The sequence below is a fragment of the Suncus etruscus genome, chromosome 9 (assembly GCF_024139225.1).
Source record: "Suncus etruscus isolate mSunEtr1 chromosome 9, mSunEtr1.pri.cur, whole genome shotgun sequence".
In the NCBI taxonomy this organism is placed as follows: Eukaryota; Metazoa; Chordata; class Mammalia; order Eulipotyphla; family Soricidae; genus Suncus; species Suncus etruscus.
In genome coordinates, this window is record NC_064856.1 from 103,611,683 (window position 1) to 103,629,661 (window position 17,979).

The following is a 17,979-nucleotide window of genomic DNA, read 5'->3' on the forward strand; positions in this document are numbered from 1 at the left end:
AGTTGAGTTTTAGTCATTAAATGTTCCAATACCTATAAATAATCTTCATGATCTGAAACTCATACTGTTTTTACAAGGGAGCTCTCTCTAATACTTGGATCTAGAACAAATGTTTCCACCATGATTTTGATTTGTTTGTTTGTGGAAGGCGTGGTGTTTGGGGATGTCACACTGGGCCTTATTCCTGGCTCTGTACTTAGAGATCACTCCTGCCTGGCTGGGGAGACTATGTGCCTGCCATGCCAGGGACCAAAGTATAGTCAGTAGTATACAAAGCAAGGGCCCTTTTTCCTCTGGCCTTTCCATCAAAGTTTTAAATGAAACAAAATAGATCCTCCCCTAAATGTAGTCCTAAAGAGGTTCCTTCTTTGTAATCATCATTATAAAAAAAAAATAAATAAAAAAAAACCCACCATAGAATAGAACGGGAAGATGAAATCTTTCTTGCCTTTTGCTGTAACATGATGAAGTTGAAAGGTGTCTATTTAAGCAAAATAAGTCTGAGGATAAATAGCAAATGAGCTCATTAATACGTGGTATATAAAGAAATAAAGCAAAGCAAAGAAAAGGACAATGTCTAATTATAGCAAATACTTGAGGTTACCAAGGTGTGTGTGTGTGTGTGTGTGTGTGTGTGTGTGTGTGTGTGTGTGTGTGTGTGTGTGTGTGTTTCAGAAGTTGGGGGTCATTGAGGAGAAGGAGAACTAGAAATGGCATAAGTACATAAGATGTGGCCATATTACCTCATCTATGATGTTTTAAAGTAAAACTTGGGGGCCAGAGACCAAGGTCAGCTGATAAGGTACTTGCCTTACATGTGGCCAATTCAGATTCAGTCCCCCAAGCACCACCAAGAATGATGCCTGAGCACAGAGCCAGGAATAAGCCCTGAACACTGCCTAGAGTTCTCCAAAACCAAAACAAACAAACAAACAAAGTAAAAACCAAATAGATTATAAAATTGCAAAGGCCAAATATAGTATATTATATCCTGGTATGCCTTTTGCTAGATAATATGTTACTAACTGCCTGCTATTGGATTTTACTTTATAAAAACTCTTAAAGAGGGGCCGGCGAGGTGGCACAAGAGGTTAAGGTGTTTGCCTTGCACGTGCTAGCCAAGGAAGGACCGCGGTTCAATCCCCCGGAGTCCCATATGATCCCCCAACGCCAGGGGCAATTTCTGAGTGCTTAGCCAGGAGTAACCCCTGAGCGTCAAACGGGTGTGGCCCTATTTAAAAAAAAAGAACTCTTAAGAAGGAATTCAGGGAACTAGGAAATAATTCAAAGTGCTGAATATGTACTTTGCATGTATGTGGCCAGGGTTTGTTCCCAGGTACCTCCTGGTCACCCAGAGACTGTCAAAAGTAATCCTCAAGTATCATGCCTAAAGAACTAATGGTCATGCCCCCCAGAAAGTGGGGGAAATAAAGAGTAAATTCACTCATCCTAATAAATTGTTCTTGTGATGAAAACAAAGTTAAAAAATTAACAAATATTTTTGGAAACTTTATTTTATTTTTTGTTTGTTTGTTTTGGAACCACACCCACTCCTGGCAGGTTCAGAGAACCTTAGGGAATGGTGGAAATTGAACCCAGATCCATCCCAGGTCAGCCCTGTGCAAGGTACTCTACCACAGTACTATCACTCCAACCCCTACTTTTGGATACTTTCTGCGTGCCCAAAACCTTCAAAATAAACTGCTAAATGTACTCAACTAGGGGCTGGAGCAATATTACAATGTGTAGGATGCTTGCCTTGCACTCAGTCCACACAGGTTCTATCCTAGGGACCCCATATGGTTACTTAAGCCCTGCCAGAAGTGAGCCCTGAGCACAGAGCCCGGAGTAAATCTTGGTCAATGCTGGGGTAGCCAAAACACATAAAACAAATGAATTCTAAGTATCTACGTATTCAATTATATATAATTCTTTATAGTAGAACTACAAAGATAAGCACCAACAAATAACTTGCTTACAGAAAGCTTTCCTGTGTATTTAATTTAGGAAAGTGCTCTGCTCTTTTTTTTTTTTTAATCTCATTCTTTTTTTTTCTATTTTCTTCAGATTTAATTCCAAGGCTTTCAATGCTGTTTATTTTCTATGAACGAACTGCATTTTGAGCATTTAAGGGTTTGAATTTGTGATATATATACACATACATACATATATATGAGATAAGCATTTCTATTAAAAAGTTTTATTTTTATCTTTTATCTTTTATTTATGCAATGAATAATAAGTTTTATCTCTTATTTATACAATGAATAATAACAGATAAAAGGTTTTATCTTTTATTTATGTAATCATAATTGTATGCTTATTAAAAACTTATGCTTAATTCAAATTTTAAATTTTAAAGTGAAACTTATGCTTAATTAAAAAACCTATGCATGAGTTAAAAATTTATGCTTATTAAAAACTTACTTTGTTATAGCATAATAGAAACTCACTGGAATTAAAATCAATAAACCTAGTTCAATTTTTTGAATTATTTTTTTATATATCATGGTTACAAGGTTGTTCATATTACAGTGGTTTTTTCCACAGACAAAGTTATTCATGATTGAGTTACAGTCATACAATGATAATAATCTTCGCCAGTGCCCATTTCCCCAGCCACCAATGTCAGTAATCTCATTACCACTCTCCCTGATGCCCTCTTCTCTCCCACACCACCCCACTGCCTACTTCTGGGGCAGACATTTTACTTCACACTCTCCCTCTTTCTTTCTCTCCTCTCTTTCTTGGTCTCTTTCCCTCCCTCTCTTTCTTTCTCTCTCACTCCTCTCTCCCTATTTCTTTCTCTCTTTCTCTTTTTTTTTTTTTTGACATTCTGGCTTGCACTACTGTTATTGAAGGAGTGTCATGCATGTTCCTTTCATAGTAGACCCTTTTCTACTAGTTATATCTTTCTATGAATTGGAATATTTTAGATGACAAATATCAGTAAGGTCATGCAGAATTTGTCTTTCTGCATGTTTTTACTTTATGTTATTGTTGTTGCTGCTGCTGCTACTGCTGCGCTGTTATCTCACTTACATAAAGCCATTCATCCACAAAAGCTGAAAATCAAATTGTGATGACTAGAGGTTGGAGAGAGGAGAAAATGAGGAACCATTTTTTCCAGAGGTATCAAGATTTGTGCAGGATAAATAGTATATATCAATGTGATCACTGTTAGCCATACTTTATTCTATATTTAATTTTGACAAAGGAGTAAGACTTATGGATTCTCAGGACAAAATAAAATTATCAAAAGAACTTGAAATGATTTAATTCTTTCACCAATTTTTTCCCAAGATTCTGCAGAAAAAAAAAAAAGGCAACTTTCTCTGTTCACCTCTATAGTGAAGACATTTGGATTAAATCAACTTTGGTGACCTAAAAATTTAATCATAATTGTAGGTTTATTTCAAGTGTACTAGATTATGCAGTTTTTGTTTGTTTTGTTTGTTTGTTTTTTGTGTGTGGTTTTTGGGTCACACCCGGCAGTGCTCAGGGGTTATTCCTGGCTCCAGGCTCAGAAATTGCTCCTGGCAGGCACAGGGGACCATCTGGGGCTCCGGGATTCGAACCGATGACCTCCTGCATGAAAGGCAAACGCCTTACCTCCATGCTATCTCTCCGGCCCAGATTATGCAGTTTTTGTAAAAATTCTATAATATTGTAACTTTAGACTCTGCAAGTGTAAAGTGAGCAAAAGAAATGTATCAGTTCCTCAGGTTGCAGGAAGGAGTAATATGCTTTACTTCATTTCTTTCTCTTTTTCTTTATTTACTTTAACAGTGCCAAGAAGAAAAACTCAGAGCTTTAGACATTCAAGGCTTACACAGCAAATGGTCTACCACTGAGTCACAAACACAGACCTTCTCTCCCTTTAAGGGACTAGATGAGAATTAGTCAGGCTACTCAAACAATTATCTGTTTTATATTTATTTGTTATTTATAATAATTATGTAAAATCCTGTCTTTCTCATCTGGTAGGTTGCCCTGGTTTTAAAAAAAAAAAACTTTTGAGACAGTTAAAGAAAAATTACTACCTGGATACTCATTTTTAAAATAGCAAAACAATTGAAAAGAAAGTAAAAAGAAAAAATAATAACACAGATTTTTTTTTTTTGGGTCACACCCGGCAGTGCTCAGGGGTTATTCCTGGCTCCAGGCTCAGAAATTGCTCCTGGCAGGCACGGGGGACCATATGGGGCGCCGGGATTCGAACCGATGACCTCCTGCATGAAAGGCAAATGCCTTACCTCCATGCTATCTCTCCGGCCCCAATAACACAGATTTTTACTCCAGACAGTTACAATAGGATTCAAGATTACTGTGATGGCAAAGAAAGAGTGAGCTCAAGAATCCATATTAAGCCAGGCGGTGGCGCTAGAGGTAAGGTGCCTGCCTTGCCTGCGCTAGCCTAGGACGGACCGCGGTTCGATCCCCCAGCGTCCCATATGGTCCCCCAAGCCAGGAGCAACTTCTGAGCACATAGCCAGGAGTAACCCCTGAGTGTTACCGGGTGTGGCCCAAAAACCAAAAAAAAAAAAAAAAAAAAAATCCATATTGATGTACAGTGGCCAGGGCACTTGCCTTGCATTCAGCTTGACCTGACTACAATCCTAGGCATCCGTATAATCCCATGATCCCTCTCAGGAGTGATCCTTGAGCACAGAATCAGTATAAAGTCTTGAGCACACTAGGTGTGGCCCACAAACGAAAACCAAAGTCAAGAATCAGAGTGACAGCACAGTAAGTAGGGTGCTTGCCTTGCACATGGCCAAATGGAGTTCGTTCCCTTCATCCCATAACCCTGAGCCCACCAACAGTGATTCCTGAGTTCAGAGCCAGCAATAACACCTGATCGCCACTAGGGGGAGGCCAAAAAAAAAAAACAAAACAAAACAAAAAATCAGATAAGTGATGTTGCCTGCTGTAACACCTTAGTCCTAACCCTAACATCTCTTCTCCCAAGGTAAAACTGGAAGAGGTGATGCCCAGAATGGGAAAGAGCAACCACACCAATGTGAAGGAATTTGTTTTCCTAGAACTCACTCGCTTCCGGGAACTGGAGATTTTCTTGTTTGTGGTCTTCCTTGCTGTATACATTACAACCCTGCTGGGCAACGCCCTCATTGTGGTGACCATCACCTTTGAGTCCCACCTCCACACTCCCATGTACTTTCTCCTACGCAATAAATCAGTCCTGGACATTGTTTTTTCATCAGTCACTGTTCCCAAGTTCCTAGTGGACCTTATATCGGAGAGGAAATCTATCTCCTACAATGGCTGCCTGGCACAGATTTTCTTCTTCCACTTTGCTGGTGGGGCAGATATTTTTTTCCTCTCTGTCATGGCCTATGATAGATACCTGGCCATCTCCAAGCCTTTGCATTATGTGACCATTATGAGACGAGAGGTGTGGTTAGGCTTGGTGGTGGGTTCTTGGGTGGGTGGTGCTCTGCATTCAATTGTCCAAATCATTCTGATGCTTCCTCTTCCTTTCTGTGGCCCCAACATCTTGGATGCCTTCTACTGTGACGTACCCCAAGTCGTTAAACTAGCCTGTACTGACACCTCTACTCTAGAGCTTCTCATGATTTCAAACAATGGGCTAGTGACTCTACTATGGTTTCTCTTGCTCTTAGGATCCTATACTGTCATTCTCATGATGTTGAGATCTCATTCTGGGGAAGGGCGGAAGAAGGCCCTGTCTACATGCACCTCCCACATCCTGGTGGTGACCCTTCACTTTGTGCCTTGTGTTTATATCTATTGCCGGCCCTTCACTACATTACCCATGGACACCGCCGTGTCCATTAATAATACAGTCATCACTCCCATGCTGAACCCAATGATCTACACGCTGAGGAACCAGGAGATGAAGTCAGCCATGAAGAGAATGCATAGGAAGCTTGGGCCTTCTGAGAATAGTAAACTGGGGTGAGCTGTCAGTTTGATAGTAGGAACTAGCTCTGATTTACTTTGCTCAAACTGCTAGCCTAATGGTAAAAGACAAGGTAGGTCTTCTTAGCACAATCTTTTTCTCTTTCTTAAATTGAAACCATTGTGAATCATAGTTGGATTTCAGGCATACAGGGACAGTGAATTAGGGCCATTTCCTCCACCAGCAATACAGTCATTTCTTGATGTTCTCAAAACCATTCAACTCTCTTACAGAGACTGGAAAAATAAAAGGAAGAGATAATGGCCTGGAGGATAGGTCAAAGGGCTGAATGATGTGCAGAGTTGAGGGTTTGGTCACCATCACTATATGGTCGACTGAACACTACCTAGTGGCCTACAAAGAAAAGAATTTTTTTTAAATGTGATGAGATTTCATAACAATAAGTGTTGAATTTGTAAAAAAAATAGAAATAAAGAAATATGGAAATAAAATTAACATGAATTACCTGGATGCTATGTTGATATCATCTGTAATCTCATACAAGCACATCTCACTTCAGTTTTCATATCTGTTATATGGAAAAAGCACTATCATCTCAAAGATTGTCCTGAAAATGAAACATGACATTGAGATTAGGGGGAATTTAGGGGAATTTCTGACATTAGTCAAACATAGAAAAAATGTCTCCTAGCATGTATATTTTTATTTCTAATATGCACATATATAGAAATAAATATATTTATTTTCTACATGCTTCTCAGTTGCTTGTATTATTTCTTGAATGTTGTAAAAATCTCTTCTAGATTTTAATCATTTAAGTCTAGCATCATTTTTTGTTTTACTTTGCTTTTGCAACTGTGTATGTAAGCTCTGAGGTTTACTCCTGGACTCCTGGTGATGCACCAAGGACCAGATAAGATGCCAGGCATTAAATCTGGGTCAGTCATGCACAAGACAAGTCCCCTATCTTCTGTACTATCTCCTCTCAAATTATCATATTTTGCCTATTAGTGAATAAAGTACTATATTAAATTGGGTGAAGTGAGATACATAAATGGAGTAATATATCCATGAACCAAATGTATCCTATTCTCAAAGGCATTAATATATTTGTTTACAACACTAATTTCTTTTTTGTTTTGTTTTGTTTTGGTTTTTGGTTTTTGGGCCACACCCAGCGGTGCTCAGGGGTTACTCCTGGCTGTCTGCTCAGAAATAGCTCCTGGCAGGCACAGGGGACCACATGGGACACCGGGATTCGAACCAATCACCTTAGGTCCTGGATCGGCTGCTTGCAAGGCAAACACTACTGTGCTATCTCTCCAGCCCCTACAACATTAATTTCAAAAGTACTTGTACCAAATCTAAGCATTTAGTTTAGAAGTTGAGCTAAATTGGGCTGAAGAGATAGCCCATCAGTAGGGTGTTTGCCTTGCACGCAGCCGACCAGGACGAATGATAGTTTGATTCTGTGCATTCCATATGGTCCCCTGAGCCAGCCAGGAGCAATTTCTGAGCACAGAGCAGGAGTAACCCCTGAGCGCAGCCAGGTGTGACCAAAAAAAAAAAAAAAAAAAGCAATGAGTTGAGCTAAATTATACATTAGCTCAATTTTTGGTGCTATAAAAATAAATGTAGTTAAATCAAATTTAAAAGTTCTTGTACTGAGTGCATATCTGCACCAAAACTCAACTAATTTGCTTTATATTAACATGAAAGAAGTTTGGAAAATCACAACCCAGGTAACAATATTTTTAAGATAATAACTCAATAATATCTGGCCACAAAGGACTCAGTAGGTGTCACAGAGAGATGAGCCCAGGCTCATAACCAAAGGCCAGTATTTTTCAAATTTTTTCCCAGTGAAACTCTTTGATTTCTTGATAGAGCAACAAAAAAAAAATCATTGCCCCAAAGAAGTTTGGTATTGTTCTTAATTGCTTCCCCACAAGGAAATTTAATACCAAAGACACTCTAGATATCTTGTTATACACTGAGTGGTTTTTGTTGTTGTTTGGTTGTTTTTTATTTTATTTTTTGTTTGTTTTTTATATTGGCCACACTTTGTGGTGCTTGGGTTTTATTCCTGATTCTGTGCTCAGGGATCAATCCTGGCAGTGCTTACGAAACCATATGAGATGTTGGGGATCTAACCATGGTAGGCAAAGCAAGAGTGTTAACATCTGTATTACCTCTCCAGACTGATGTTTATAGAAGGGTTATATATCATAATGATACCTACCTCCAGAACATTTTTTTAATAATGTATTTAGGGCTGGAGCAGTAGTGCACTGGTAGGGCATTTGCCTTGCATGTGGCTGACCTACGACGAACTCAGTTTCAATACCTGGTGTCCCATATGATCCCTCAAGCCAGGAGTGAGTTCTGAGTGTATAGCCAGGAGTAATTTAACCCCTGAGTTGAGTCACCAGGTGTGGCCCAAAAACCAAATATATGTATTTAAACACCATGATTACAAACATGTTTGTCATTGGGTTTCAGTTATTAAAAAAAAAAAAAGAAAGAAAAACCCCCTTCACCAGTGTAATCTTCTCACCATTAATGCCCCCATTTTCTTTTTCTTCCACCCCCTGCCTGTATTCAAAATGGGCGTATCACTCACTACCTTTGTCTTGATAGTTTACAGACCATTTTTGCTTCCATAAAATTCTTGCTCACATAGTCTTTTTTTTTTTTTGTATTTGAAAAGACCCTTTATTACAATAGTCAACCCAAGGTACAGATATTCCCCTCAGCCAATATAAAACATGATTATCTGTTTGGGAAAGAAACACCAAAATGACTTGAGAAAAGGCCGCTAAATCCATCTTTGGCTCCATCTACTATTGGCAGAATGACCAATTGCTCACATAGTCTTAAGTGAACATATGACATTTGAAATTCTATTGTTCTGTTTCTCCAAAACCAAAGACTCACAAAATAGACAGATTAAGACATTCTAAATGTTTGCAAGAATTTATAAATTATAGTGGTGTTGGTTTCCCTGTATATTTGCAGACTTACATGTGTTTTCCAACTTCCAGGCTTATTTTAATTACTTGGAAACTATTTAATAACTCCCCCTGGAGTTTCCATGTTATTAGAATCATGTCCATCCTATTTCCATGATCACAAACTATAAAATTCCCTTTGCTGATTCTCATATTAGGCTTGAGCCTGAGGGATATTTGTGGACAAGCAGCAGAGCCATGATGACATGACTCTTTGACTCTGCCCTTCTCAACCTGAAGGTTAAGAGAAGACATTGAACTCTAGTAAAACTGATCTCTTCAGAAGAGATCACAATACAGCAAAATACCTCTATATCATCACTTAAGCTGGAGGACAGGTACCCAGTCAGATGGCTTACATCCCTTATTAGAGATTGAAGAACTTGGGTAAGTATATTGAACAGGCAATATATGTGTAAATAGAATAAATATTGAAAATATATCAGTGTATTAGGTAGTACAAAAAATAGCTAAAAATTATAGTAATGGAAATCATGAAGCAGATATTAAACACTAGGAAAGAAGGAATGACTATGTAATAGTCATAAAAATGGGTTTAGTTTGGTAAAAGACAAAATATCTGGGTTTTTTAATATTTTTTCTTTATTTAAACATCTTGATGACAAATATGATTGTGATTAGGTTTCAGTCATGTAAAGAACACCCCCCTTCACCAGTGCAACATTCCCACCACCAATGTCCCAAATCTCCCTCCATCATACCCCACACCCACCTGTACTCCAGACAGGCTTTCCAGTTAAATATCTGTTCTTGATGAAATAATGAAGATAAATTTAAAGTATAATGTTGATACAATTTAGGGTTTGGACACAGGGATTTTAATCTCCCCCATAAAACTGGATATTGAATTTTTATGATGATTTTTTAAAACTCCAATTTTTCTTAAAATCAGATTTCTCAAAGAGAGCATCATATTTTTTTCTTGCTCATGACTCTTGAATCAACCCTATTCTAAAATTTAGTGACCCAGTGTTGAAGTCTCTGGGCCATTGTTAATTCAGATGTTAGTTCACCCAAACTGATTACAACAAAAATAAGAAAATTGGTTCCAAAAAAGCTATGCCTCTATTGTATATTATTTTATGTTATGTGAATATCTTCACAAATAATCCTTTATAACAGGTAAGTCAAATGCAATATTCAGGGAAAAGAAAGGGAAACAAAATAAATTAAGTGCTTATTATCTGATCAATGCTCTAAAGCTCATATTTAATCATATATTTAATGATTTTGTCTAATGAAGTAAGCATTTTGTTCCCCACATAAGTAAAAGAAGGGGAAGGAAAATGAAGAACTTATTTTAGGTGGCAAAAAAGGGCAGAATTTGTGTGCTCTCCTCCTGACCTCTCAACCTTGCCCAACTATATCATACTAACATGATCCAACATTTGCCACTGAGAAACTGAGGCACAGATAGTAATATGATTTTCTCAGGATGAGAGAGCAAATTTTATTTTATTGCCTGAATCAAAAAGCAACTCTCTATCTGGCATCTAAGGTGGCATCATAGTTATTAAATAGTTTCTTAGCCTGTGTTATCCAATATTCTTCTTATTCATACTTCAGTACAGTGTTCCTAAGCCATGTGTAATAGTCTGATTTAATTCATTAATTGAATAAAATATTTATTGAGGGGCCAGAGAGATATCACAGCATGTAGGACATTTACCTTTTGTACAGACAATCCCAGTTCAGTCCCAAGCATTCCATTACTGGATTCAATACCAGGCAATCCAGATTCAGTTGTCCTGAGCCCATCAGGACTAATTCCTGAGTACAAAGTCAGGAGACATGAACATCACTGGATATGATCCAAAAAACCAAAAAGTCAATACTAAAAAAAATTAAAAATAATAAAATATTGTGTTGGAGAAAGTAAATAGAGAATGAGCTCTACTGTGAAAAGATCCAGAAAATTTCTGTAATGAAATATCTATACAGATTATTCTTGAACTTGTACATTATGAAACTGGAAGGTAGTATACTATATTGTCTAGGAACCATGAGAAGTGTTTTGTCTGCACTGCTTTCTCAGTGGAAAGCTCCATGGACCTTGGAGAGCTGACCTATGTTTACAATGCTCAGTTTCAGTATTATTGAAGAAAAAATTAGCAAAGGTCTTCCTGAAGACTAGAGAGATGGTACATCAAGTACAGTGTTGCCTTGCACACAGCTATATTGGGTTTTATTCCTGGCAGTATCCCTAGCACGCCCAAGAGCAAACTTGAACACAGAACCCAGTGTCAACTTAAAGCATCCCTAGGTGCTTAAAAAAAAAAGCTAGAGAAATGATATATATAGCAAGTAGGTTATACCATCCTTTAAACTTGCATTTGGCCAACCTGGGTTTGATTCCCAGCACTATAGATGCTCCTCTGAGGCCCTACCAGAAGGTTCTTTGAGTGCAGAGTCAAGAGAAAGGCCAAAACACAGGTGGATATGGGCAAAAAAAGGAAAAGAAAAAATAAAAGAAATATACAGAGGTTTCCTTACACAAAGGTCTTGGTATTTTTATTGCATTTCAATGTGCAATCATTTTTTGTTTGGGGCCACACCCAATGGTGTTCAAGGTTTACCCTTGCAACGGTGTTCAGAAATTAGTCCTACAGTTTTGGGGAGACCATATGAGATGCCAAAGATTGAACCTGGGTTGGCCACGTGTAAGGCAAGCACCCTACCCACTATACTGTTACTCTGGCCCCATACAATCAGTTTTAAATATATATTATACTGTTTGACCTTACTTGGTCATGTTACTATTTAAAAGTATTTAAAGGTTTATTTCACAGGATTTTAAGCTACAGAAAGGCAAGAACAAGAAAGGAATAAAAGGGTCTCTGATTCACAGAGGGCAAAGGAAACCACAATACTTGCCAAAGAGCCTTCTTTGAATTCTCTGCCTCAGTCACTCCTGGTTTGGGCCCTAATAAAGACCCCCAACAAGAAGAAAACCCAGTTCAACCCACAATTTGTACGAATGAAGTTGCTGGAATCATCTAATTAAATCATCTTCTTTTTCTAGGTGACTCAAAGTTCATGTCAAATAACATAGCAAAGAAGGGTATTTCTGAATGCTTAATGTCTAGATAAGAAATCAGTCTTCCTTGCCTCATAATGCCATTATTTTATTTCTTTTTCAAAGCTATAGATAGATGAAGAACTATCCAATGGCCCTGAAAAATCATAGCAGGGTGTCTGAATTTATTTTTGGTGGACTTGCTCAGTCTCAAGAGCTAAGCTTGCTCTTACTTTTTTTCTTATCTCTAGTTTATACAACAACTGTGTTGGCCAATGTTGCCATCATGGTCGTTGTGACCTGTGAGTCCCGCCTTCATACTCCCATGTACTTCCTGCTTCGCAACCTCTCCGTCTTGGACATCTGCTTCTCCTCCATCACTACCCCAAAGGTCCTCATAGACCTCCTGTCAAAGAGAAAGACCATCTCCTTCGATGGCTGCATCACACAGATATTTTTCTTCCACTTCCTCGGTGGAGCAGACATTTTCTCTCTCTCTATTATGGCCTTTGACCGCTACATGGCCATCTCCAAGCCTTTGCACTATGTGACCATCATGAGCAGGGAGAGATGCACTGCCCTCATTGTAGCCTCCTGGGTAGGGGGCTTTGTCCATTCCATTGTGCAGATTGCCCTATTACTCCCACTCCCCTTCTGTGGACCCAATGTTGTAGATGGGTTCTACTGCGATGTCCCCCAAGTCCTTAAACTTGCCTGCGCTGATACCTTTGTTCTTGAGCTCCTAATGATCTCCAACAATGGTTTAGTCACGACCTTGTTTTTTGTCCTTCTTCTGGCATCCTACACAGTGATACTGATGATGCTGAGATCACACACTGGAGAGGGCAGAAAGAAAGCCCTCTCCACCTGTACCTCCCATATCACCGTGGTGACCCTGCACTTTGTGCCCTGCATTTATGTGTATGCCCGACCTTTCACTGCCCTTCCCATGGACAGAGCTGTCTCTGTCACTTTTACTATCATCATTCCTGTCCTCAACCCTCTCATCTACACCCTGAGGAACCACGAGATGAAGTCATCCATGAAGAGATTGAAGAGAAAACTAACATTTTTTGAAAAGGAATAGTCTACTATTATGTTTTTGATAAAGATGCAATACAATTGAAATTGGCTGTTTGGGAGGACACATCCAACAATTCTCAGCTTACTCCTGACTCTGCACTAAGGAATTAAGCCTGGAAATTCTTGGGAAACCATTTGGGATGCTGGGGATTGAATCTAACTCAGCAGCGCTCAAGGTAAGTGCCCTACCTTCTGTACTATCACAGCAACCATGAAATATCTGTGATATTAGCTATCACATACTGGGACTCATACATAAACAATTAAACAGAGAAGATGACAAATACACAAAGAATCTTTAATCTGAAACTGACAGGAACACTGTCAGAACACTGACAGGAAGTTAAACCAAAAGGAAATTATCTTCCCTTTATTTTTTTAATTAAAATAGCTTTGATTGAATGAAATTTATTTATAAGGAATGAGGGGAGAATAAGAGAGGGGATACGGGCCCAGAGAGATAGCACAGTGGCATTTGCCTTGCAAGCTGCCGATCCAGGACCAAAGGTGGTTGGTTCAAATCCCGGTGTCCCATATGGTCCCCCGTGCCTGCAGGAACTATTTCTGAGCAGCCAGCCAGGAGTAACCCCTGAGCAACGCCGGGTGTGGCCCAAAAACAAAAAATCAAAAAGAGAGAGAGAGAGAGAGAGAAAGAGAGAGAGAAAGAGAGGATACATGTTCAAGAGAGAGCACGGGCTTCTCCAGAAAAAGGCAAGCAAACAAAGATATGTGTTCAGAGGAGAACACAGGTGTCACAGAACATGCAAGAGGCATGTTCAAGAGAAAGGACAGGCTTGACATCAGGCCAGAATAATCATTTATGTCAAGAGTAAGTGAAAGCAAGCAAGACACCAATATTATAGAATAAAAGTTCTGGGCCTGAGATATAGCATGGAAGTAGTGTGTTCACCTTGCATGCAGGACAGTGGTTCAAATCCTGGTATCCCATATGGTCCCCAAGCCTGCCAGGGGTGATTTCTGAATGTAGGGCCAGAAATAATTCCTGAGCGATGCCGGGTGTGACCCTCCCCCCCTAGAAAAAAAAAGTTCTTGGGTATCCAGGCAATGGAGTAAAGAGGAGCACCATGATATCGAAACATTCAGTGGGTCACAGAATCATCCGTCTCACCTCCAGCAGATAAATCATAATTCAACAATAGTTGTCCTGTGTATTCACCATTTACTCGTTTATTATAAATTTATAAAGTCACTAACTGTTGTTTACTACCCGGAACTGTTTATAAGCAACGCATTCTATCCTGTTTATAAATAATTTGTTCTAAGGGTTGAAGTGATAGTACAGCAAGTAAGGTGCTTATCTTGTATGTGGCCCATCCAGGTTTGATCCTCAGCATCCCATATGGTCCCCAAAACACTAAAGAGTGATTCCTGGGTGCAGAGCCAGCAGTAACAAACAAAACTCCTGTCCTAGCATCTCTGCTCTGTTAATCATTTTGAAGCTTCTTTTTAAATAACTTGCTTTGTATTTATTCATCTGGAGAAATATATGTGCATTGAATGTATTAAGTTCTGGGAGAAAATTTTATTTCCATTACTTTTTACTATTCCTAAAGTTTAGATGTGTCTAACAATAAACACTTAAATGCAATATAACATGACTTCATTTTATTCTACAAAGTTATCATTAAGTTACAAATAAATTTTATGGTGGGTGGTAGCTTCGGTTCCAATCATGTAAGTGTAGTCACCATAAAATATTTAAAATTCTTATTTCCTAAAACAGATCACTTGATACGCAATGGCCTTACTGTTAATTAGCTGCACATGGAATTTTACAATATCAAATTTAGGTTTACTCCACATTCAGATGCTCTTTTCATAAAGTGTTAAGTACTTGGGACTCATTTCTCCAGCTTGTTGCACTCAGAGTTGAGCTTTATGCATGACTGCAAACCTATTTATGCCTTTGTAAGTTTATGAAAAATTATTTTGACTTTCAAGTCAATTATATCAAGGACTCCTCCCATTGAATTATTCTTTCCCAAAATCCCAATGTCAACAGGAGTGTGGTTATAGCAGAAGAGATGAAGGAGAGGCAGGTATTGAAGACAGCAGTGGTGACCCCAAAATAAACCATCAGAATGTCATTATATGGTAGTTAACATAAAAGGCAAGTTTTGTATTAATTCTATTTTCTTTTTGGGTCACACCTGGCAGTGCTCAATTTCTGGCTCTACACTCAGAAATTGCTCCTGGTAAGCTCAGGGGACCATATGAGATGCCAGGATTTGAACCATCATCCTTCTGCATACAAGGCAAATGCCTTACCTCCATATTATCTCTCTGGCCCCATAATTGTATTTTCTTTTTCTTTTTTTTTGTTTTTTTTTGTTTTTTTTTTTGTTTTGTTTTTTTGGGCCACACCCAGCAGTGCTCAGGGGTTACTCCTGGCTGTCTGCTCAGAAATAGCTGCTGGCAGGCACGGGGGACCATATGGGACACCGGGATTCGAACCAACCACCTTTGGTCCTGGATTGGCTGCTTGCAAGGCAAATGCCACTGTGCTATCTCTCCAGGCCCCATAATTGTATTTTCAAATAAGATACTCATTAAGATGTCCCGCTTATCTAGCATTAGAGGCACTTAGCTGGAATAAATAAAAGCAATGTTAACAAGTGTTTTTGTTTTCTTTTTTTTGGGAGGGGCACATCCAGTGGTGGTCACCAGTACAAGGCACCACCTTGCCCCTCTGTACTATCTCTCTGGCCCCTGTTATGGAGTGTGTCTTTTGCCTTTCTTTTTTGTATTTTCGTTTTTGTTTTTGGGCCACACCAGCGGTGCTTAAGGGTTATTCCTGGCTCTGCACCCAGAAATCATCCCTGGCAGGCTGAGGGACCATCTGGGATGCCGGAAATGGAAAACAAATGCCCTCCTGCTGCTATCTCTCCAGGCCCCCACATTTTGTTTACTTAACACAAATTTCCTTTACTTAAAACTATCATTCATGGTAGGACATGAGAGATAGTATAGCGGATAAGGTGCTTGTCTTGCATACATTTGAGCTAGGTTTTATCCCTGGCATCTTATATGGTCCCATGAGTACTGCCAGGAATGATTCCTGAGTAAAGAGCCAAGACTACCCCTGAGCATTGCCAGGGGTAAAAAAAAAAAAAAAAACAGCTCTTGGGGCACCTAAAGGAGACTTGGGGACACCCGGCGCAGCAGCCTGGGTCCCTTAGAGTTGTCATTGTAAATGATGCTACTTTTGAAATTAAGAAATGTGATCTTGGGGCCGGAGAGATAGCATGGAGATAAGGCGTTGCCTTGCATGCAGAAGGACAGTGGTTCGAATCCCGGCGTTCCATAAGGTCCCCTGAGCCTGCCAGGAGCAATTTCTGAGCGTAGAGCCAGGAGTAACCCCTGAGCGTTGCCGGGTGTGACCCAAAAAAAGAAATGTGATCTTCACATGCTGAAAGAAGGCCCTCCTGCTACAACCATGCTCAACAGGGAGGATGGACTCAAGCACTACTAGCTGGTGCAGACTGTGCGCAGAATAAAGTTAAAGGCAGATCAGCTGTACAAGCAGATGATTCGTGGCTTCTGTCACTTGTATGATGGTCAGGAAGCTTGTTGTGTGGGCCTAGAGGGAGTCAAAAATCCCACAGCCCACCTTATCACAGCTTATCGGGCCCATGGCTTTACCTGCACTCGTGCTCTTACTGTCAGAGAGATTCTTGTAGAATTTACAAGCCAAAAAGGAGACTGTGCCAAAGGAAGGGGTAGGGGGTGGGGGCTCCATGCACATGTATACTAAGAACTTCTACTAGGGCAAGAACTTCTACTAGGGCAATGGCATCTTCAGAGCTCAGGTACCCCTGGAAGCTGTGATTGCTTTGGCCTGTAAGTATAATGGAAAAGATGAGATCTGTTTGATTCTATATAGTGATAGTGCTGCTAACCAGGGTCAGATTTTTAAAGCTTATAATATGGCAGCTTTGTGGAAATTACCTTGTATTTTCATCTGTGAAAATATCCACCACGGAATGGGAACATCTGTGGAGAGAGCAACAGCCAGCACCGATTACTACAAGAGAGGTGACTTCATCCCAGGACTGAGGGTAGATGGAATGCATGTCTTCTGTATCCAGGAAGTGACAAAGTTTGCAGCTGCTTATTGTAGATCTGGAAAGGGACCCATACTGATGGATCTTCAGACTTACCATTACCATGGACACAGCACAAGTGATCCTGGAGTCAGTTACCGGACCCGAGAAGAAATTCAGGAAATGAGAAGCAAGAGGGATCCGATCATGCTTCTCAAGGATAGAATAGCCAACAACAATCTTGCCAGCATTGAAGAATTAAAGGAAATTGATGTTAAAGTGAGGAAAGAAATTGAGGATGCTGCACAGTTTGCCACTACTGATCCTGAACCGCCTTTGGAAGAGCTAGGCTATCACATATATACCAGTGAGCCACCTTCGGAAATTTGGGGTGCAATTCAATGGATCAAGTATAAGTCTATTAGTTAAGATAAATTATGTTTATTATTATAATAAAGTTATAATTATAATATCATTTTGTATATATTATAATATATAATTATAATATTATTTATTATAATTAGTTGTGTTTATACTTATTGAGATCTGAAAGAGAGGTAATAGTTTGATTTAGCTGTCTGCAAGTGGTTTTGTTAAAATGACTCTATTTGATTTATTTAGACACTATTGAAGCCAATGTATAAGTTTTTTTTTCAATGTATAGTTATTAAAATAAGTCCTTGTATGCCCAGCCCTTGTAGCGGTATAAGTGCACCGATGTCTATTTTTTGAATAGTTCTTCTTAATAGTTTATCATAATTAAGACTAACAGGACAACTCCATTTTAAAGCAACACTGCTTCCAGTTCATTTTAATACCTTTTATAATCAAAATATAAGTCTTTTGTAGCCATTTATATCAAACATTGTAAGGCATAAT

The 17,979-nt window shown here is 39.2% G+C and overlaps 2 protein-coding genes and 1 pseudogene across 2 annotated transcripts; all 3 read left to right on the forward strand.

Moving 5' to 3' along the window:
• The first annotated feature begins 4,999 nt into the window (after nucleotides 1–4,999).
• Nucleotides 5,000–5,944, forward strand: LOC126017725 (olfactory receptor 4D6). The gene has a single exon (XM_049779778.1). It carries the CDS (start codon nucleotides 5,000–5,002, stop codon nucleotides 5,942–5,944), a length of 945 nt encoding a protein of 314 aa, XP_049635735.1.
• Nucleotides 5,945–12,104: 6,160 nt separating this feature from the next.
• On the forward strand, nucleotides 12,105–13,040 carry LOC126017772 (olfactory receptor 4D9-like). Its single transcript, XM_049779826.1, has one exon. The coding sequence runs from the start codon at nucleotides 12,105–12,107 to the stop codon at nucleotides 13,038–13,040; it is 936 nt and encodes a 311-aa protein (XP_049635783.1).
• A 2,041-nt stretch (nucleotides 13,041–15,081) lies between these two features.
• Nucleotides 15,082–17,529, forward strand: LOC126018751 (pyruvate dehydrogenase E1 component subunit alpha, mitochondrial-like; annotated as a pseudogene).
• The last annotated feature ends 450 nt before the right edge of the window (nucleotides 17,530–17,979 follow it).